The sequence below is a fragment of the Ursus arctos genome, unplaced genomic scaffold, assembly GCF_023065955.2.
Source record: "Ursus arctos isolate Adak ecotype North America unplaced genomic scaffold, UrsArc2.0 scaffold_26, whole genome shotgun sequence".
Taxonomy (NCBI): Eukaryota; Metazoa; Chordata; class Mammalia; order Carnivora; family Ursidae; genus Ursus; species Ursus arctos.
In genome coordinates this window covers 39994583-40016442 of record NW_026622941.1, presented here as the reverse complement: position 1 = coordinate 40016442, position 21860 = coordinate 39994583, and the positions used below count along the sequence as shown (strand labels likewise).

General features: G+C 54.2%; 2 protein-coding genes and 1 long non-coding RNA gene across 11 annotated transcripts in view; 1 reads left to right on the top strand and 2 right to left on the bottom strand.

Moving 5' to 3' along the window:
• Nucleotides 1-2308: 2308 nt before the first annotated feature.
• On the bottom strand, nt 2309-10728 carry LOC130544873 (uncharacterized). Of its 2 annotated transcripts, XR_008961559.1 has the most exons (3): nt 9311-10723; nt 8597-8686; nt 2309-5320 (listed from the first exon to the last, which is right to left on the bottom strand). It is a non-coding gene; the product is annotated as an uncharacterized LOC130544873 (long non-coding RNA). The 2 variants fall into 2 exon arrangements; XR_008961558.1 differs by lacking the exon at nt 2309-5320 and having other exon boundaries at nt 6564-8686; nt 9311-10728.
• Nucleotides 9824-19007, top strand: MCRS1 (microspherule protein 1). 8 transcript variants are annotated; one of them, XM_057318881.1, is made up of 15 exons: nt 9871-9978; nt 11154-11273; nt 11804-11942; nt 12302-12440; nt 13042-13200; nt 13342-13418; nt 14370-14478; nt 14729-14867; nt 17002-17077; nt 17394-17422; nt 17538-17630; nt 17754-17836; nt 17990-18077; nt 18321-18448; nt 18567-19007. In XM_057318881.1, the coding sequence occupies exons 2-15, from the start codon at nt 11264-11266 to the stop codon at nt 18651-18653; spliced, it is 1356 nt and encodes a 451-aa protein (XP_057174864.1). In that variant the 5' UTR covers nt 9871-9978; nt 11154-11263; the 3' UTR covers nt 18654-19007. The 8 variants fall into 8 exon arrangements, with proteins under 8 accessions (XP_026357735.1, XP_057174864.1, XP_026357734.1 ...); XM_026501949.3 differs by having other exon boundaries at nt 13342-13451; XM_057318880.1 differs by having other exon boundaries at nt 11154-11605.
• The window catches only part of KCNH3 (potassium voltage-gated channel subfamily H member 3), a 16905-nt gene continuing 14045 nt past the window's right edge, over nt 19001-21860 (bottom strand). Inside the window, exons 12-15 of the mRNA XM_026501944.4 lie at nt 21263-21594; nt 20792-20898; nt 20073-20149; nt 19001-19961 (exon numbers count right to left, since the gene is read on the bottom strand). Of these exons, the coding sequence (XP_026357729.3) occupies nt 19365-19961; nt 20073-20149; nt 20792-20898; nt 21263-21594 (1113 nt within the window). The 3' untranslated portion in view covers nt 19001-19364. The remainder of the gene's footprint in view (nt 19962-20072; nt 20150-20791; nt 20899-21262; nt 21595-21860) is intronic.

Sequence of the window (21860 nt, the reverse complement as noted above, 5' to 3'; positions counted from 1 at the left end):
ACAAGGAGGCGGCAAAGAGCTTCTTTTAGGGCTTCTGCTGACCTGGAGGCTGAGGGCTGGGTTTAAAATAGTGGGAACTGCCGATAGACGGACACAAGTGAAGCTGGTGGGCTTCCCCTGAGAAGGTGCTCGGCTGAGTGTGGAGAGCAAGTACGGCAAAGGTAGGGGAAAGAGACAAGGGACTCCTGACTCACCTTGCACATCTGGATCCTGCAGACAATTCCTGGTGGCCGGAGTCCTCTCCCTCGGTGGAGGCCACCTCCTCCTCCCCTGACCACCCCTGCAGGGTCCTCAGCCCGGCAGTTCAGAGAGCTTTCCTTGCAAATGATTCTTCAGGCAACTGTTTGTTAGGAACTCTGCCAGGACGCCCTTCCTGTAGACTTCCTCAAACCCACATCATGTCTGCATTCATTCATTCATTCATTCAACAGAAAATCTGTTGGCCACTTAATACTGGGCACGGGTCTAGGCATAAGGGCTACAGTACTGACAAAAATAGATTTTTTTTTTTAAGTGATTTCATGGAGTTCACATTCCTCTGGGGAGAAACAGACAAGAAATTAAAAAGTAATACGATACACGGTATGTTAGATGGTAAAAGATGCCATGGGGAAACACACATTTCAAGAGGGTAAGGTACCACAATGAAGGGGTTGCCATTTAAAACAGGTCACATCAGGCCTCACCGAGGTGACATTTGAGTAGCCTTGAGGAGGAGAGATGCGAGCCATGGGGTAAGAAGAGCATGCAGGCAAGGGAACGGGCCGCCAAACTCAAGTGCCAGCAAGCCTCCAGGGCGCTGGCGCCAGGGGAGGGAGTGGGAGAAGAGAAGGACTGGTGAGGGAGAGGGGACCCGGGGACAGATCAGCACCTTGCAGGCCACAGTAAGGACTTCTTTTTCACTCTCAACCAACAGGAGCCATGTTTCTTTTGAATGAAATGGGAACCATTGCAGAATTTTGAGCAAATGAGTGACATCTGAGCGACACTTCAAGAGCACGGCTCTGGTACACCTGAAACTAATGTAACATTGTGCGTCACCTACGCTTCAATTAAAAAAAAACAAAACTGGTGGGAGACAAAAGCATCGCTCTGGCTACAGTGAGGAGAACAGTGATGAAGGCTGGGAGGGGGAGGCGGGGAGACCAGTCAGAAGCTATTACAATTCCCATCCCATTCAGGAAAGCTTAGTAAGAGAGCTCAAATGCCCTCCCCCCAGGAAGCCCCTCCTAATCCCCCCTAAAACCCCTTTTATTCAGGCCTCGCCCAGCCTTGGTCAACCTTGCCTTTATTCTGGGATTAGTGACAGGCCCATCCTCAGCCCCACCAGACCTTAGATGCTTGAAGAGCAGATGCCCCTTTGTGTTCACAGCTGTAGCTTCTCCCAGCACAGAGCGCTGTGCACCCAGAAACCGAGTCAGACTCTCCCTACGGAGTGATTCCGTCCCTCCTTAGTTGACCTGCCTACTCTTACCTCAGAGGCTTCTTCTGGGCTGTTTCTGCCCGGAGAGCCACATCCTCGTGTTAAACGCTTTACCACAGGAACAGCCCTGATTTAGTGTGTCGGCCACACTGCACAGTCCCTCAGTAGCGCCGTGTTTACAAGACGCACTTGTCACTGCCCTGCAAAGGCAGGAAGCACATACAAAACATTGTTTGCCAAAGCCATTGGCCTCTCTGGAGGCTTCTGAGAGCAAGTTAAATGAGTATTTATTGAGTCCTTAAACATTTATCGAGCACCCACTGCAGGGCTGTGCTCTACACGAGGCAGTGAGGGCATTAAATGAATAAAACAAGCTTCCAAGGATCTTTCTGCAAACACAGGGCACAGACCATATGCAAAGCACTGGTGTGCTCAAATACATAGAACTAGGTCCTCATACTGCGCCAAGGACTCACCGTCCACTCATCCATCTATCACTCATTTAGCAATTACTGAGTGTACCGCACTGAGTGCTGGACGTGTACTGATGATCCTGGCACACAATCCCTCTTCACACTCCAGTGTGGAGACAGAGTAGCAAATGGTGGGGAGCTGGCATCTCCAACAAACACAGTTCAGGGCAAGTGATACAGCAGTACAGGTGCAAAGTAAAATGGAGAGCAGGGGAAGGAGATGTTCTTTGCAGCAAAGGTCTGGAAGGGCCTTCAGGGCTAAGTGGGATTTCAACAGAACGTTGAAGGATGGGTAGAACTACCACGGGTGGCAGGAATGGGGAAAGCAGGGGGAATCCAAGGGAATAGAACACTGGAAGCTTACTTAGACCATGCTTATGGGCCGGAAAGTGGTCCCTGTGGCTGTGGTTCATTGGGTAGAAGCCAGGTGCTGTAGGAGCTAAGCTAGATTGGGGTTGAGTTTGGGTGGGCTTGATGATTTTCAATGCAAGGAGTGGTAGTTCCAGGTCTGTGCTTTCGAGAGGCAGCTGTGGCAATGCGGAGACATTACACCGTGGATGCAGGGAAACCCAGTTAGGGGAGCAACAACGAAGGTCTCAACCCAAGTAGCATAAAAGCCAGCTTTGATTGGATTTACTCATTTGTGCCCTTAATTGTTCACAGACGTATCCATGACGTGCAAGACCTTGTACTGATTGAAGATAGGGATGGAGCAGACAGGGAGGAAACAAAAATAAAACCAGCTTATGTCAAGGACTTTATAATCAAGTAAGAGACACAGACCACGAAAATGCTTCCACATTCTTCCCTTGACTTCTGTCCTGTGATATTTGGTTTCCCTCCTATGTTCCCTACATTCCCGAGGCTCTTCTAGAAGCTCATTGGCTTCTGCCGGGGTACTGTGTGGGTTGCTCCAGTACGTGGACTCTCTCCTTTCCTCACACCATAGGATGTCCCCAAATGACTTCATCCTCCCCTACGGCTTTGAACATGAGCTGTATGATCATGACTCCTAAATTTATCCGTCATTCCAGCCTCTCTCCTGCGTCCTAGAGCTGTATCACCAAACACCCAACTGAATGTGTCACCCGGTTGCTCACTAGCCCCTCTAGCTCAAGTCATCCAAATAAAACTCCTCTTTCCTTCCCACTCACACCAACTCCGCTTGCTCTCCCTATCACTGTATAACCATCACTATCCGTCTAGCACCAACGCTGGAGACCAGGGTATCCTCAGTGCCTCATCTCTTGCGCCTCTACACCCAGTCTATCCCCAAGCCCTATCCAGTCTACATTTTATGTGTCTCGTCTTTGGTGACCACTCTAGTTTAGGCCACTGACTGACCTCCCTGTCTGTAGTTTTACTCTTGCATTCCACGTTCCACACTAGGCCAGAGAGATCTTTCTCAAATCCAGGTCTTATAAAAATTCCTTAATGGCTCTTCACGAGTTTAACCATGTTCTGCAAAGATTTTTGTGACAGCTCTTCGGCCTGGCTGTATGATATTCCACTGTAGGGTTGGGCCATAACTTGTTTTTTTTTTTTTTTTAAGATTTTATTTATTTATTCGACAGAGATAGAGACAGCCAGCGAGAGAGGGAACACAAGCAGGGGGAGTGGGAGAGGAAGAAGCAGGCTCCCAGCGGAGGAGCCTGACGTGGGGCTCGATCCCATAACGCCAGGATCACGCCCTGAGCTGAAGGCAGGCGCTTAACCGCTGTGCCACCCAGGCGCCCCGGGCCATAACTTGTTTAACTAGTCTTCTAGTGATAGATGTTTGTAAACTTTCACTACTCTAAGCGATGCTATAGTTGATAACTTTGTACGTACTTTATCTTGTATGTGTGCAGGTATATTGGATCAGAAATTATGTGCATTTTTAATTTTGACAAGTATCAACAATTTATAATTCTGCCAGTAACATATAAGAGGGCCTATTTCCCTGCAAACATGCCAGGGGTATAGTATCAGATGCTGGATTTATTTGCCAATCTGTAGCTTAAAGATGATATCTAAATGTAGTTTCAATTTGCTTGTGAGGCTGACTATTTTTTCATATGTCTAAGAGCCATTTATCTTCCTTGTATGTTAACCATCCCATTTTTCCTATTGGATTTTTAGTCCTTTTCATATTGATTTGAGGGGATTTTGTATATATTAAGCAAATCGGTCCCTTTGTCTAGGATAGGAGTTGCAGATACTTCCCCGTGTACCATTTGTCTTTGTTTATGGTGGTTTTTTGCTCTGCAGAAATTATAGATTTTCATGTTGACGATTTTTTTTTTTATGCTTTGGGAAATGTTGTGCTATTCTGACAAACGCTGTCTCCACTGTGACACGCATCTATGGTCGTATCCTTTTGCATTTGTTCAAACACAATTGATTCATTTGGATTTATTTTAGTGTAAAAACCAAGGCAGAGATACATCTTTTTTTTTCAGGCAGTTACACAATTGTTTCGATACCACTTATTGTATAATCCATTTTTCCCTGCTGATAGACAACGCCATCTTTATCATACACTAACATTTTAAATGTCTAGAGTCTATTACTGGATTCTCAATTCGGTTCTCTGGATCAAATTGCCCACGTATGTGCTAGTGTCCCCTGGATTTTACTGTTTTAATTATTGTAGCTTTTAATGGTTTTATATTTGGTAGAACTATTTCTCACTAACCTTCTTTTTCAGAATGTTCATGGCTATTCGTGATGCAGAAATTTCCATATGAACTTTATATTCAGATTATGTAGTCTGTTGGTATTTTTATTAGAATGTGTTAAATTTATAGATTAATTTATGGAGAGCTGACATCTTTATGTCATCTTTGTACCCTTGTCATTTATTCAAGCCTCCTTTTGTGTCCTTTGCTAGCATTTTAGTATTGGGCACCTAGATGTAACACATTTATTAAGATTAGTCTTGGTTAGTTTACTTTGTGGTTGCTATTGTAAAGGATATATTTTATTCCCCTATATTTTTTAATTGGTTGTTGTTCACTGGCTTTTTATATATTAGCTTGTATTTACTTTGCTAAAATGTCTCATTCGTATCAGTTTTGCAGTTGATGTCCTTAGTTTTCCAGGTAGGCTATCACTTCATAAATAAATAATGATAATTTTACCTCTTTTCCAGTTTTTTGACCTCGTTCCTTTCTCTTTTGTAATTAAGTAGGTTAGTACTTCCAAAGCAATATAAAATAAAAATCGTCACAGGGGCCATCCTTGTGGCATAGCTAACTTTAATGGGAATCATTTAGTTTTCTCCCTAAGTGCGATGCTGGCTTTTGGACTGCGATGCGTAAACCTTGTCATGTTCATGAAGTTGGGTGTTTCACAGGGTGTCTGTGGGTCTCTGCCCTGGGGACTGCTGTTTCAGGAGCCCTCAGTCTGTGTGTGAGGCTCTTCCTTGGCAGATGGAAGTTACCTTGGGGAAAAAAGAACATATGTACAGATATCAAGTATATGGTGACTTAAAATGCACTGTGAATCGAAAGGTAACTTTTTGCTGGTCAACAGCTTTATTAAACTCGACTTCCTAAGATGACAGAGTTGAGCCAATAGCAGAAAGATCCTGTGTCCTCTGACTGAGAGCCCAGAAGGTGGCGGCTTTAGGTGAGAGGGAAACTGAACCTTCTCTAGTGGACAGAGTGGGGACGGGCTGTGTCATCACAGTTTGGGTCCTATACTGACGACCTGGCAGGTGACACCAAGACCCAAGCCCTAAGAACAGTACCAACTGCTAGCGTGTTCAACACTTGCTCTGTGCTATCTGCTTGTTTGAATAGTAATTTACTCCTCAGAGCCCTCCTATGAAGTGGAGACTACTATTTCCTGAAAGATGATGAAACTGCGGCAAGAACTGTAACTTGCTCAAGGTCACAAGCTGGTACGGGATACAGCTGAGGTTTAAAATCAGGCAGTTTGACTCCAGAGCCTGCGTTTTTAGCCACCATATTCTAAACCCCAGGAGCAGCAGCCTGGGGCCCAGAGCAGCTGAACAAAGATCCAGGAGAAATCAGGAGTGTGGTCTCCATTGCAAACCAGGGAAGAAGGCTAGACTGTGAAAGACTATTCTGGAGCCAGGGACAGTTAACTGGGGACTGGACCATTCATGCTACTTTTCTTCTTATCCATAATCTTTCTTTGTGTTCCTTTGCTGGCTCCTCCTCAAACCTCACCTCAAACATTGGAGAGCCCCAGGCACTGGCCTTGGACCTTCCTCATTCTCTACGTTCTTCCTTAGCCAACATCTGATCTTCACGACGATGATTCCCTCATGCGTACCTCCAGGCTAGGCCTCTTCCCGACTGGACTAGTGTGTCCGCCTTTCCACTCAACACTTCCACCAAAATACCTCCCAGGCATCTCAAACTTAACATGTCTAAGCAGAACTCTTCCTGTCTACCCCCACACGAGGTGTTCCCGCCACAGATTTCTCCTTTGCTGTGAGTTTATTTAACACAGTCAATAAATATTTGTTAAGTACCTACTATAGCAGTGAGCAAAATAGACAAAAAACCCTGCCCTAACAGAGTTTACATTCTACTGTCGGGAGACATACAAGAAATGGGGGAAAAATTATAACACGCATTAGAAGATAAGGGCTAAGAATGATGTGAAATGTTGGGGTTCGGAGTCAATGGTCTACAAAGAATTCCTGAGACGTCTTCGGTGCCAACAGGTGGTTTTATTAAAGGAGAGGAACAGGACCCATGGGCAGAAGGAGCTGCACGGGGGTTGTGACGGGTGACTAATTATATACTTTCAAGTTGGGAGGGGGCTAGGGACAGCATAAAGTCTCTAAGGAATTTTGGAAACAAGGTTTCCAAGACCTTGAGCGGTCATTTACTACTGTTTAGTAAACCCTCAGTCTTGAGACCCTTCAGATGTCTATCAGTGGGCCACATGCTTGGAGAATGATTGTAACATATACCTTGGGGGGCAGACATAAAGGAAGTTTCCAAAGGAATTTCTCTATGTTTAAAGTAGAATCGCAGGATCCTACGGTGTCAGGATAATGTTAAGCTAAGATCGCCTTCTGCCCTTAGCAAAGCATTAACGGGAGGCAGCTGAGTTCCTAGAGGAAGTTCACTCTGCCTGTTTCAAGGACTTGTCAATGAGCCGTAAGTAGAAAGGACATTTGATTTTTTTCATCTTTTGCCTTTGTTTCTCATATCAAGAAGAAAAACAAAGCAGGGAAGGGGCAGAGAGTGCAAGGGATGGGGAACAAAATTTTAAAAAGGGCAAGTGAGAGGAGCAGATGAGGTCAGAGTAACAAGGCTAGACCAGGAGTTGTACCCAACGAAGACGGAGGATTTTGAACAGAGGCTTGACATGAGTGGATTTCCATTTTAATAAGAATACCATAGCACCTGGAAATTGGAGGAGGGGCAGGGAGGCTAAAAGTGGGGAGACCAGATAGGCAGCTCCTGCAATGGTCCAGGTGAGAGATGATGGATCCAGGGTGAGACAGGGAAACTAAAGGGACCCCGTGAAAATTACTTTTGCACCATTTCCTGCTTCTATTCTTGCTAGGACCTGCACCCCTGCCTTACACGTGCATATAGAACAGACAACGTATGTCCTCCTTGGAGAGGCCACTTTTAGGCAACAGGCTTGAGCAAGGGAATGTAAAAAGGGTCCACAGCGACCGCCTGGCTGAATACAGACAGGCCTACCAGGTGATCCACCTCAAAATATCTACAGGCCCTAACTAACCAATGGGCTACTTACAACCAGGCAGAGTTATCAAAAAAGGGGAAATTCCATACATCCCCATATCTCCTCATCTTCCCCCTTTAAATACAGTACACCCCCCCCCACTGCCTCGTCGCAGAAGGTCTCTCCTCTGCTGTCCTGCCCGCTGCTCCCTTGCTTGCAGTGTATTCAATCAACCTTTATCTCTTTTGTTCTGCCTTGGGTGAATCCCTTCCTCTGCCTGTGCCACTCCTCTGGCTTCCACCCAATGGGTCACCCCACATTCGGGGGAGGGAGGCTCTGATTGGAGAGACACCACCCTCCTTGTAAAGGTCAAGAACTTAATGATTTCTTTGGAGTCTTTCAGCACAACAGATAACATCTAAGGAGTGACTGGGGGGATGTCATGAACACTCTCCAAGACCACTGACTCATCAAGACCCCTAGCTCCAGGGTATAAGTAACCTACGGAAGATGCCTAAACACTTGCCTTTGTTCCTGGATGCAGGAATACCAGACCACCATCCCCAGTAAAAACCCCAGGCCCCAAGCAAGGAAGAGATTCACTCTTTGCTTTCTGAGTCTCCCGGATGCTATGTCCACATCTGCACTCTTTATCTTTAATAAACTGCTCTCACTTCTTCTCAGCTGCATTTGATTTCTATCCTGCGCAAAGCCAAGGATCCTCTTGGCTGGTCCTGCGGGATCTCCTCTGGGTCTTCAGGCCCAGCCAGCCTGCATCAAGGGGACTTGGGTCAGGAGAGAGTGGACAAGCCAGATTCTAGATATATTCTAGATATATTCTAAAGGGGGCTCCAGCATCCACCCAGCTACTCAGGCCAAAGACCTAGCTAGGTCTTATCCTTGAATCTTCCCTTTCCCTCATATCCCATATCCAATCCATCAGCAAGTCCTTGTGGTTCAAGCTCCAAAAAGTACATCAAAGTCACTGTTTCTGTCCATCTCCACTGCCCCTGCAACCCAGCTAACCATCTGGACTTACCTCTCACCTGGATTGCTGCAAGGTAGCCTCTTATCTGACTCTCTGCTTCCTCTTTTACAATCCTTCTCCACAAACAGCCAGAGGGATCATCTTAAAAATTAAATCATATCACAGCAAGAATGCCTTCACTTGTAATCCTTTAAGAGCTTTCCAAAGCATTAGGAAGAAAGGCCCAAATCCATAGCATGAACTACAGCGGCTAACGGGATCTGCCCCTGATGACCTCTATCTTCATCTCCTTCCCTCTTTTTGAGGGATCATCCTTCTCCAGCCATACTGGGCTCCTTCCTGTTCCTCAAACTCACCAAATTCATTTCTGCTTTGCAGTTATGCTGTCCCCTCTTACTAGGTCATCGTACCCAAGCTCTTTGCATGATTGACCTCCTATCAGCTGTCAGATCTCAGCTCAACTGTCCTCTCCTTAGAAACCTCCCTGATAACTCTCATCTACTATAGATACCATATGATATCTCGATACCTCATACAGTCTACACACCTCTTATCAGAACTCAGTCTTCCAGGGAAGACAAAATTGGTTATTACTCATTAAGTAAAAATCACAGGCCAGTAAATGAGGTGGGGGCTTTTGAAGCAGAGGGCTATCATACACTGTCAGGGCCAGAGGGCTAGCCTCCCCTCTGACACTTGCATCCACTGGCAATGTCCCATCCCAAGCTTCCCCCCAGGGCATTTTCCTCGGCACTTCTTTCTTACCTATCAGGGTCCACAACTGCTTCCAGTAGTCCTGGTGGGATGTGGCTGACACTGGCCTTCCTCAGGGCCTCTACCCTCTAGGAACCGGACCCACGACCTTCCATCCATTCCTTAGACATCAACGTCCCCGCCCTCGGTACGCCAAACCTCTCTGCTGGAGCGAGCTCCACATCATCTCTCCGTGTTGTGCCTAGCACTGAGCCCAACACAGAGTAATTTCTCTAAAATCCCTGGCAGGATCAAACAATGCACAATCGCTCTTGAACTAGCAAAGATTCCCATATCCCTTGAGAATTCAGAAGGCAAAGTTGAGTCCCCGGCTCCTCCCTACCTCCAGACCCGCCCCTCAGCCTATCTCGTTCCAAATCTCGCCTTTCCCTTTAATCACTCTCTCCAAGCGAGTAATCTTTCTGGGGCCTATAATCCCTGATGTTTCCCGCTGTGTGGTCCCAGTTGGGAAAACCTTTCACTTTGGTCATTAGCAAAAGGTGATCCAGTCCCGGCCGTGACCACGCCCCCTCCGTCACGGTCCCGGGGCGAACCGGAAGGGATCGCGCAGCCCCTGGTTCGCAGACCCGGAAGTAGATGTGCTTCACGGAAGCCGGGTTTGGCCCTGCGGCTGCTGCCGTCGCCGCGGAGAAATTGTTGGAGCTGGCAGCCTAGGAATGGTGAGACCTCGCGGTTCGCTTCCGAGGGTTCTGAGTAGTTTGGGGCGAAATGGAGTTTTCCAGAGTGCCGCGGGGGAAGACCCCCCACAATGTTTGCGGCCCCGCCCCGGTAGCGCCCCGAAAATCTGCGCATGCGTGGGCCGGACCGGACCAGAATCTGGTCCGAGATGTTACGCATGCGCAAAGGTGGCAAGCCGAAGGTGGGGTGAGACTTGGCCTGGGAGTTACTCCCCCTCCCTCGCCACCAGCCCGTGGGGCTTAAACCAGGGCTGCGAAAGCATCGGGGTGCACTCGGTGCTTTGCTGTTGAGTTGCAGGGCTGACTTCACCAGTCTCATCCCGAACTCCAGAAACAGACCTGCACTAATCCCCCACCTTGGGTGTGCACTCGGGGGAGAGTGAGGGCGGGGGAAGGGAGGGGGTGCAGACCTAGTCTCAGTCAGTCCGCGGAATCAGGCCCTTCACCTGCTCCCCAGGTGTCAAAATATCCAGCGGTATCCTACAGAGCCGAGCGGCGCGACTGGCGTACCTGGGGGCAGGGCGGGAAAGCTGTGCGGAGAGCCACCCTGGTCTGAGGGGGCGGGGCCCGCTAGCGGCACGCCCCAGAGAGTCCCCGGTACCTGAGTTCTCCCGGGGTTAGGAGCAGGCGCCCCAGGGCGGTTGATACTTGCTCAGTTCCCATACCGCGTTTTTTAGCTTCCACGCGGTACCACCCACTAAATCTTCAGCCAAAGCTGCAAATGGGAAAAAAAAAGAGAGAGAGAGAGAGAGATGGACTAATTGGAGTTCTATCTCCAGTTTCCCTGCTTTGGCTTGGAAGGGCAAGGGGGTACTACTGAACTGAGTGGGCCAGTAATCCCTTGTTTCCTGCTGGTTTATAATTGAGGCCCTTCACCTAGCGACTCTGAGTAGAATAGTAGAGGTCCGTGGACCCCCTAAAATGCTATGTGTTTGTACATTTTTCTGGAGTGCATAGCTTTTACGTTCTCAAAGATGCTGGTGACCTTTAGAAAGCTGTTGGTTTATCAGCATCATATTGGCAGAATAGAGCCTTGGGTCTCTTCTCCTTGTGTCTTTCCTAGCTTATGGGATCCTGGGGGAGCTGCTCCAGTATAAGGAGGTGAGGCTGGCCCGTTGAAAACCTGTGCCTCAGGGAGCCTCATTTCTCCTTTGCAGAATCTCCTCTCAGCCTCTAAGCTCACCTGGTCAGAATCCTTGGATGAGCCTGTGGGACCCTTCCTCCTAGCCCTGTGGTTTGGAACCAGTGGCTTTGGGACTGTAAGAGGATGGACAAAGGTAGTATGAGGCCGGGCCAGCTCCCCAAACGCTCAGGCGCCAAGCATCTGCTGATTCCACCCCGTGCCTGGCACGTGTGTCTTTTCGTCCTGGCTGGGCATTGCCACCTCCCCCTGGGCCAGCACCACCCACGTACCTCTCGGCAGAGGCCGCAGTTGACGGACTTGCTGTTGAGCTGCTGCTCTTTGGCACAGCTGCGTTTTGATGGCAGAGGGAGCAGTTATGCCCAGAGCCCGGTGTGTCGGCATCACCAGTCTGACCTGAGCACCATGTGCTGCACGACATGACACGTGGCACCGGGAGAACTGCCCAGCGTGGAAGGTCTGGGCCAGGTCTGAGCCCAGATGGGATCTGGATGGCCAAGGAGCTCCCACCATAAAACCTCAAATGTCAAGGAAGCAGGGGAAGGGCCAGGAGGGATGGTAGAGGGTCGGGGGGGGGAGAGGGGCAGAGGAGGGGTCCCGCGTTCAGAGGCTCAGGGCTCTGCTAGGCACTTAGGAGACCTGAGTTCACCACTTCTTTTTTCCTAGATTCTCAGGGGCTGCTAGATTCATCTCTGATGGCATCAGGCACTGCCAGCCGCTCAGAGGATGAGGAGTCGCTGGCAGGGCAGAAGCGGGCTTCCTCTCAGGCCTTGGGCACCATCCCTAAACGGAGAAGCTCCTCCAGGTAGTAAGGGTTCAAAGGGCCAGGGCCTGGGCAAGGGCATTCAGTGCTGCATGCCTTTGCCACTGTCGGAATGGCTACCTGAGCCCCTCTGGGGCCTAAGTATTGGCAGAGCTTTGTGCTTTTCCCGCCAGGTCCCCCTCTGTGGGACGTGGGCTAGGGAGGTTTTGGGTCTTCGATGTGAAATCTTGGCGGTGCGGTACCCTGTCATCTCAGAGGGGAAGAGCGTAGCAGCTCCGTGCCCGTCTGCTGTGCTGGGGCAGTTAGCACCCAGCCGGGACCCTGCGCTGTCTCCGAGGCTGGGGTATGTGTGAGTGGGTACGAGGGGGGCGAGGGGTGCTCACTGAGCAGGATTCTCGCAGGTTCATTAAGAGGAAGAAGTTTGATGACGAGCTGGTGGAGAGCAGCCTGGCTAAGTCCTCTACCCGGGCGAAGGGGGCCAGTGGGGTGGAACCAGGGCGCTGTTCAGGGAGTGAACCTTCCTCCAGTGAGAAGAAGAAGGTGAGCGATTGCAAGGGGGCGGGGGCCAGATTCTGTATTTCCCCACCACCTTTGCCAGCTCGCAAGAGCCCTGCAGAGGAGACCTGTGAGAAATTCCAGTGGCCCCAGCCCCAACCTCAGCTGCCTCCCTTGTGGGAGCCCATCTCTTCTCCCTACTCCCCCTTTCTTGCCGCACCCCCCCTCCACACACACACACCCTGTCAGTGCGTCCTGTATCACATTCTGTGTGGGAGGCATAGAGCGTGCATCTATTCTGGGAGCAGACAGCCTGTTCCCAGCATTGCTGGGTGTAAAAATAACCCCCAGGTGGCATTGCTCTGGCCCTAGACACCGTACCAGTCAGAGTGGTTTCCTGGTATCCTCCCCACCCGCCCTCCACTCTGGGGTTGAGGGTGCCACCAGCAAAGAGAAGACCCTGTAAGGTCAAGGACCATGCAGAAGTACTTCGGGGGTGGGGGGCTGGAAAGCCGAGCTCCTGTGGGTGTTGCTTATGGTCGGGTGGGACTGGGGCCACCACACGCGGTATAGGAAGCTTGAGGCCCGAAGCCCGAGCTCCCCCGATGTCAGCTTTGAGTTCATTCTCTTCCTGTCCTCTGCCCAGGTGTCCAAGGCCCCTAGCACTCCTGTGCCGCCCAGCCCAGCCCCAACCCCCGGACTCACCAAGCGTGTGAAGAAGAGCAAACAGCCGCTTCAGGTGACCAAGGATTTGGGCCGCTGGAAGCCCGCGGATGACCTCTTGCTCATCAACGCTGTACTGCAGGTACAACCGCAGGTTGCACATCCCCCTGCCCGCAGCCCGCGGTCCCCGGCCCCCAAAGTAGCCCAGCAGCCTCCTGGGGGAAGCGAGCGAAGAGTTCTTCCCAGCTCTAAGGCTGGGGCCAACCCATCTCGGGCCTTGCAGACCAACGACCTGACATCGGTCCACCTGGGCGTGAAGTTCAGCTGCCGCTTCACCCTTCGGGAGGTCCAGGAGCGCTGGTACGCCCTGCTCTACGATCCTGTCATCTCCAAGTGAGTGGGGCTGGCTCCAGCAGCAGGGAGCTACTAGGAGCACCAGGAGCCTGGCTCCTGGAACAGCAGAATTATACGAGGGCCCAAGGGAGGGGCCTGGGAGGCAGGGCTCATGGGACCTTGCATCCTCTGGGATGATACTGAAACCAGCCAGGCTCGGGAAGGAAGCTTCTTCCTGCTGCCAACCCTGCTGGTCCTGGCTTGATGCCAGCAGCAAGGGGATCTGGAAGCCGATGAAGCAGCATGGGAGAAAACACCCGAGTGGATGCCAGGAGCCCCGGTCCCACCACTGTGTGCATTGTGGTTTGGGGCAGGTCACGTCCCACCCTGTCCGCACCGACCTTCCATAATTTCTTCCTCCGTAAGAGGGAATTGGAACAAAAGAACACGAAGGCCCCTAAAAGTCCCAAGTTCCAAGTAAGCCTGTGTGCCGTGCAGTGTGCCGTCTTCCTCCTCAGCCGCTTGGCTTGCCGTCGTCAGAGTTGGTCGGATGCTCGGCACCCGTCTTCTGCTCCCAGTCCCTAGCACCACTGAAGCTGTAGCCTGGGCCCCGACAGGCCAGGAAGTGGGCGGGGCTCAGTTTTGGAAAGAGGATGTGGTAGGCAGTGGGTGGCAGCTTTGGCCAAGTAAAGAGGAAGGTCTTGGGGAAGGAGCCGCAGCCGGTGGCAGGGTCTCCCTCGGCTGGCCTCTGCGGGCTGTGCCTTTGAGTCTCTTCCAGGGCGTAAACGCTGGAGACTCAGCTGAGTTGCCTGTGCTGTGCTTTCAACAAACCCATGAGGCCCCAGGCGCTGCGCAAAGCCTTGGGCTCTTCCTCTTGAGGGCCTGGCCTCTAGTTCTGGATCTCAAAGACCTGCAGGAATCCCAGATTGCTAGACACCCTCGCTTCAACCCTGCCCTCTTTCTCACCGCGCCCCCCAGGCTGGCCTGCCAAGCCATGAGACAGCTGCACCCAGAAGCCATTGCTGCCATCCAGAGCAAGGCCTTGTTTAGCAAGGCTGAGGAACAGCTGCTGAGCAAAGTGGGATCGGTAAGGCCGTGGGGCAGGGAAGGGGCCTGACCACGGGGAAGACTGCTGATGTGGGGAGGCCCTATTGCCTGGAAACATGCCCTGCGGGTGCTCGTACATCTGCACGGGCCACTGTGGATGGGGTCCTCAGGAAGAGCCAAGACTGGTTCACTCTTCTTCCAGCTCCTAGTGGGGACAGGGGGTGGGGATGGGAAGGCAGAGACGAGAATGAGAAAACCCAGATGCTGAGACCAGGCTCCTCGCCCTCCAGACCAGCCAGCCCACCTTGGAGACGTTCCAGGACCTGCTGCACAGACACCCTGATGCCTTCTACCTGGCCCGTACTGCCAAGGCTTTGCAGGCCCACTGGCAGCTCATGAAGCAGTATTACCTTCTGGAGGACCAGACAGGTAACTGGCTCCGGGAGCTGGCAGGGTCGGTGTGCTGCGTGTGAGTGAGGCGGTCTGGGCACGGCCGCCCTCAGGTGCCCGGTAACGGATCCCTCAGCGGCCCCCAGCGTCTTGCACCTCTCTTTGCAGTAAAACCACTGCCTTCCAGAAGGAAGGAAAGCGGCTAGAATAATACTCAGCGGCATGGTAAGGGTGGCCTTGCCTGGAATCCCGAGCAAAACGTCCAAATGGCAGAGTTGTGTCCCACTTCTGGTTTTGTTGTCGTTTTTGACATCTTTTCCCATTACGTAAATAACACATTCTCCACAAATGACGTCGAAACATGAGTAAAATGTGAAAGTTCCCTTCACTGCTTATCCTTCCCCGTTTCCCTCCCTAGAGATCCTACTGTCCTAGACATGGTACCTATTTCTAAGTCTTTTTGCCGCTTCCCTCTCTCCACATTCCTTCTCGTTCCTTCTCCCTGCTTTGGAGCCATTCGGAAATCCCCACTGGGCCTTCACACCCAAACCCTCTGCCTTCCTCCTGTCCAGGGGCCCGAAGGCCCTCTGCTTCCCCTCCCTCACCAGCAGGCTCTCACTCCCGACGACAGGTACTGGGAAGGTCAGCTGACTAAACTGCGTTTTGTAATTCCTCCGTTCTCTTTGGGACTTAGGGTCAGCCTTTGTCGTATGTCCTAGTACAGACACTCTACTCTCGCTTCTGGACGGTGTTGCCCGTCAGCGTCTCGAGTTGTTCACGCTGTTCTGGAAATGAGGCTGTGCCTATGCCCTCCCCCTACTCCCTGGGTCCTCCTGCTCCTGGTTATGAAAAGATACTCCTGCAAGAGGATTTTAGGAAATCTTGTCAGGGAGGGCCCCGTCTTTTCTTCCTGAGGATCTCTGATTTTAGTGGGGAGCTCTCTTTATTCCTGCAACTTCCATCTCTGTGCCTCTGCCTCAGGCTCAGGTGTCACTTTCTACAGAGAGGGTGGGCGCTGGTCAAGTCTACTTTTGCTGTTAGAGCTAGCTGCTTTGAAAGTTATTTCGTGTAACTTAGAGATTGAATTTTTCTCCTCACGAGTCTTGTCAGTGGGTATTGGACTTCTCCTTGGCTGGCTGGTGCTGGGAGGCCCGAAGAACAGGGCATACGCGCTGCTTAGCTCTCAGGTCTGTTGAGTATTAGGTTAGTGGGATTTTAGGCAGCTGTGGCGGGGAGGAGCTGGGGCGGGGGGGACCCAGTCCTGTGTCTCCCACACGGTCTGATCTCAGGGAGTTGGGGGGATGGAGCATTTGTGGCTCCTGTGCAGCCCCCTCACTTCCCTGGCAGGCAGTGACGACACCCCCGGGGCTGACAGACTCCTCAGCCGGTGGGGAACCTGGGCACTGGCCACTGCGCGCTGCCACCGAACCACACCGCAGTCCTGGGAGCAGCTGGCAGAAGTTCTGCGAGTTAGGGGGCCCCAGTCCCTTTATAGTTTGATCAGAAAAAAAACCTGAAAAACTTTCATGAAACCGTCCTCCACGTATCTGATGGACTGTAATATTCTGTTCCACTTCATATTTTTGGAAAAAATGACAACTCATTTTGTGACCCTTAAGACGTCATGACCCGCAGTTTGAAAGCCGCTGACAGGAGGCGTGGCGGCCTCTGCCGGCACATCCGTGAGGGGCATGTGCCTCTGCCTGTCGCCGAGTGTGGCAGAAAATGTTGGGCAGCGTACGATGTGATAGAGGAGCAGTTTGGATTTGGCATCAGGAAAGCAGAGCTTGAATCCTGGGTCTGCCCTAAACCTGAGTCCCGTAGCGAGCCCTCCTTCCTGTGGGCGTCTCGGCACGAGTGCGGGGGGCTAACAGCAGTGCCCGCCCTCCTTTGTGCACGGCGACGGGAGAGCCTGTGCGCTCTGACAAACGCAAGAAGTCAGCTTTAATTCCCTTTTCTTTCTAGAATCGTCTCTGCCCTTAGCTAATGTCAGGAGCACTTCGTGTCAAATTAGCTCGCAGCCTGAACTGGCTTGTGCTCTGTTACCTGTCGACCTCGGCGCAGAGCTGTCCCTGCAGGCCCAGTCTGCCATTGGTCCCCTTAGCTCAGTCGCGGCCGCAGCGTGGGGTAGGGCGAAGCAGTGGCGCTGACCGTCTCTCCGTCCTTTGTTCAGTGCAGCCGCTGCCCAAGGGGGACCAAGTGCTCAACTTTTCCGACGCAGAGGACCTGATTGATGACAGTAAGCTCAAGTGAGTGGCTGGGGCCCCAGGCAGGGTACAGAGTGGAGTGTCTCCCGGGAACAGAGCACCCCGGGCCGCGGGGCCCTCCCTCCTGCTGCAGAGAACTGAGCCCAGCACACGCTCAGCTTCACGATCTGCCTGTCCCCTGGTCTCCTTGCTGAGCCCCCCTCACCACCCGGAGAAGGAGGCCAGTCCGAGGCCAGAGGAGCAGCAGCCTGGGTTCCTCCGCTGAGGGACTGAGGCGCCCCCGAATGAGCCAAGTAGCCCCTGTTGGTAACGGCAGGTGAGCTGGAAGTGGATCCTGATTCGTCCTTCTCCCCCACAGGGACATGCGCGATGAGGTCCTAGAACATGGTGAGTGTACCCTGGGGGGGACGGTTAGGGGTAGAAGCTCGTGCCGGCACAGAGGACCAGGACAAAGTGCTGGTGACCGCAGAGTGTCCCTCCTTACCGCCCCACCTCGCCCCAGAGCTGACCGTGGCCGACCGGCGCCAGAAACGAGAGATCCGGCAGCTGGAGCAGGAGCTGCATAAGTGGCAGGTGCTGGTGGACAGCATCACAGGTGAGGAGGGGCCATGAGGGCCGCGCTCCCGCTCCCTTGGCCCGCCCTGAGCCCCCGGCTCCCTGCCTTCGGCCCGCGGCCCTGAGGGCTGGGCTCTGCCTGAGGCGGCCGCTCCTCCCCCAGGCATGAGCTCTCCCGACTTCGACAACCAGACGCTGGCCGTGCTGCGGGGCCGCATGGTGCGGTACCTGATGCGCTCCCGAGAGGTAAGGCGGGCCCGTCTGCGTCCGCAGGCCACCCTCCTCTTCCGGTCTTGCCCTCGCTGACCTTTCTGTGCCCGGTCCCTGATGTCTCATCTTTCCCTGGCCTGTGTAGACCCATTGCTCAGGTCCCAGCCCTCACCCGCCCCATTTCCCCAGATCACCCTGGGCAGAGCCACCAAGGATAACCAGATCGATGTGGACCTGTCTCTGGAGGGTCCGGCCTGGAAGATCTCCCGGAAGCAAGGTACCAGCAGGAAGCAGTGCGAGGGTCCCTCCAGCCTCTCGCTGCCCTCCAGCCCTGTGGCTCGGTCTCCATGGGAACCCTCGCAGAGCAGCTGGGGCCGAGCAGCTGGCATTTCAGGATCCCTAACTTGGGAGTCATGGGCGCCTTCTAGCCTGTCCCTGGGAAGCAGAGTGGGTGGGAACTTGAGGCCCTCTTCTGGCCTTCCCTGCCTCCTCATCCGCCTTCGCCTCTCCACCCCCACAGGTGTCATCAAGCTGAAAAATAACGGTGATTTCTTCATCGCCAATGAGGGTCGGCGGCCCATCTACATTGACGGGCGGCCTGTGCTGTGTGGCTCCAAATGGCGCCTCAGCAACAACTCCGTGGTGGAGGTGAGCTATGAGGGAGGCGGGGAGGTCAGGGTGAGACCAGGGCCGTGGGGAGCCAGGATGTGGGCCTGGCCCCCAGTCCCACCTCTGTGCCCAAGCCACTCTTCTCTCCCGCCCGCAGATTGCCAGCCTGAGATTCGTCTTCCTCATCAACCAGGACCTCATTGCCCTCATTCGGGCCGAGGCTGCCAAGATCACGCCACAGTGAGGAGTGGTGGCAGGACCCATGTGCTCTCTCTGGCCTCAGTTTCCCCTGCCATTCCAGCCCCTTGGAGCTGGGAACTCAGGCTCCTGGAAAAACCACAGTGGGCAGGAGGAGACCCAGCTGCTGGCCCATTGATCTGAGCCTCTGTGGGAAGGCAGGGCTGGTCCTCGGGAAGCCCCTAGAGGCTGGAACCCTCCGGCTTCCTTAGAGCCAGAGCCCCTCCCCTTCTCCTCTCTCTGCAGGCCACCCTCCTCGTTCCCTCAGATTCCCACCTCTGCCCCTTTGTCTCCAGCTGATTAGCTTCAGACTTTTCCTTTATTATTTTTCTTTTGTAAATAAAAAGCACCAAGTTCCAAAGTAGCTCCTTTTATTATTATTTTTTAATATAAAAAATGGGACTGGTGAGGCAGGGGCACATGCAGGGGATGGCAGAATCCTTCCTTGGCCTCAGGCCTCTGTCGCCCATTCTGCAGAGGGAGACAGAGGAGTAGGCCAAGGAGGGGCCCAGAGATTCCCAGCCTGGGGCCTGCCCCTGAGGCTCCGGCCCACTCTGAGAGTCGGGGGCCAGGCCCTCTTTAATTCTCAGGCTCCCTGCCCTGAGCCGGTGAGCAGCACGGAGTCCCGGGGGGTGGCTGCCACCCTTCCTCCGCCCCGAGTTCGGGCAGGGCAGTGGATGGCAGCATGTCTGGCAACACTGAGTTCTGGGGCTGGCGGTCAGACCCCTGTGCCTTCTTCCTGGGTCCACTGGACTGTGCCAGAGCCATGACAGCCAATAAGCACCATCTCCAGGCTATGGGGTTCCCAGGGCAAGGCCAGGCCCCCTGACCCTGGCGGGGGCTCTCCAGTGCTAGCAGCCTCGGCCTGGTTCGTGGGCTCGGGGGGCCCAGTCCTAGCCCCTTCCTCAGGAGGTGGTGAGCCAGGGGTGCTGGGCTCGGGGCAGAGTTCTCCTGAGCCCGGGGGCTCTGACTCAGAGGTGGAGGTCCAGAAAGCTGTGGCCCGAGGCCAAGGGGAGCTCTGAGATGCTGGGGGGCCCCAGGGCCAGGGTGCCACGAGGGGAGGGGGCCCTGGGCGAGGGTGGGGCCAGGTCCCACTCAAGACAGAGCCAGCTGGGGGCTGCAGGCAGTAGGAGGACGTCCCGGTGTCCACACACAGAGGCTGCAGGAGCCCAGAGGCACCAGCGAGACACGGCCCCTCTGCTGACGCCCGAGGGCAAGGGCCCTCGCCATGGGGTGCCAGCACTTGCTGCACAGCCTGGCGAAGTGACTGCAGGCCCTCCCGCATCTGCAGCACCTGCTCTGACAACTCTGTCACCTTTGGGGAGCGAGGGAGGAGGACAGAGCGCGAAGTTAGAGGAGTCTGGACCTCACACCACAGCAGCGCCCACCCCCTGCCCTCCCTGCCTCCGGCTCGCCCCTCACCCACCGCCTGCCGCAGCTTGTCCAGCGTGTCCGTGTTCCTTGCCTCATCAGGCCCGAGGGGGACAGTGAGCAGGCCATTCTCTGCAAACAGCAGGACGGGGTTACCAGCCGGCACCAGGAAGAGGAGACAGCACGGGGTCCAGGCCTCTGCCCCAGTTAGCACAGACCGCACCGGCCTGGCAGGACCCGACGCCAGCAGTGGCCACTTCCAGCCTTCCCCAGTTGCAGGATTCTGCCCAAACCACCCGGGGACCTTGGGCACGCTGCCCTGCGCTCCCCCCTCGGGAAGCTGCTCTTTGTGCCTGTCCTCCAGACACCCGACCACTCCCGGGAGCTCCTTCCCTGGTCCACTCTCAGGGCTGCGTGGCCTGGCTGGGGACCACTTACAACCCTGCTTAGCCCCCCAGCCCTCTGTCCTCCGCAGGGTCTTAGCAACAGCCTCTGATCTAAGCCGCACAACCACCGTATTACAGACCAGAAGCTGGGGCAGAAACCAAGAGCCTGCTGCTGGGGAGCTGACCACGGGGATCCAAACCCCGTCCCCAGCTGCCTTCTGACTGCAAGGTGCTGGCCTTCACCACCGAACAGCCCTGCCCAAACGCGTAGGCTGAGAAGGGTAAGAGGGCAAGAAGGCTAGACACTGCCAGCTTCTCAGAGGTTCACAGGGCCAAGAGGCAGCCCTGCCAACCTGCCCGCAAGCCCCTGGGACCCGGGCTCCAGTACCTGGCCCAGGGGAGGGGCTGCTGCTGCACTCCGGGCCAGACTGCCCCACGCGGAAGGAGAACTTGGGCTGGTCGGAGCCGCAGCCATCCTCAATGCCATCTACTACCCTGCAGACACAGGTGCCAGGGCGACACATCAGTCCACAGGCCACCACTGCAGCACCCGGCGGCCACACACACAAGCCGCAGGAGCCTGGAGCTCAGGGCCTGGGACAGGTAACCCTTGGTCCCTTTCCCTAGGAGCTTGTGGTTTTGCTAGGGCGACCCGACACACCAGGAATTCAAAGCAGTGAATGGCCGGGCACCAAATGGTGGGTGCCACAGGAAGGTGGAGTCCAAGAAGGACTCCTGGAGGAGGCAGGAATGGGTTAGGATGGAATGGTGGGCACCCAGGGGAGGAATGTGTCCGGCCGAGTCCCCAGCCCTATCCCCACCATCTCTGCCAGAGTACAGTGGCCCAGGGCCTGCTTACCTGGGGCTCAGATCCGGGGGTACGTTCCATGGCACAGAGGGCAGCTGCAGACCCTCTAAGCTTCGAGGGTGGAGAGAGGGGCCAGCCTCAGCCTGCGAAGCCCCTGCCCTGCCCGGCCGTCCTCTGCCCCTTAGCCTGGGCCGGGGTGCCGTCTGGCGTGGGGACAGCAGCTTAGCAGCTGAGGAGGACGACGTGCAGCCAGGGGACAGCAAGGGGCTGGAAGGCTCATCAGCGGGGGCGGGGGAGGCTGTGGGGCCCTGCTCCCCGTCTGTCTCCTTCTCCTCCAGCGTGGACATAAGGGTGTTGTCGCCACTCAGGGAGCTGGTGTCCACCTGGGGCCAGTGGGGGACAGGGAAGCGGCACGGATAGCCCCTCCTGTGCCCCACTCGCCTGCCCCACCCCGACCTCCCCTCCCTAGAAGGAGCCGTCTTCGTTAAGCTCAATGCCCGGTGTCTCCCACCCGCAGGGGGAAGAGGCTCAGGTGTGTAGGGGGGGGGGGGGCTGCTTTTCTGCTGCCACCACAAAGCCACCAAGCCCTGAAGGGATTTGCTGCCTCTCAAAATTCTAGCCAAGTGTGGATACACCACCCCTCTATGGG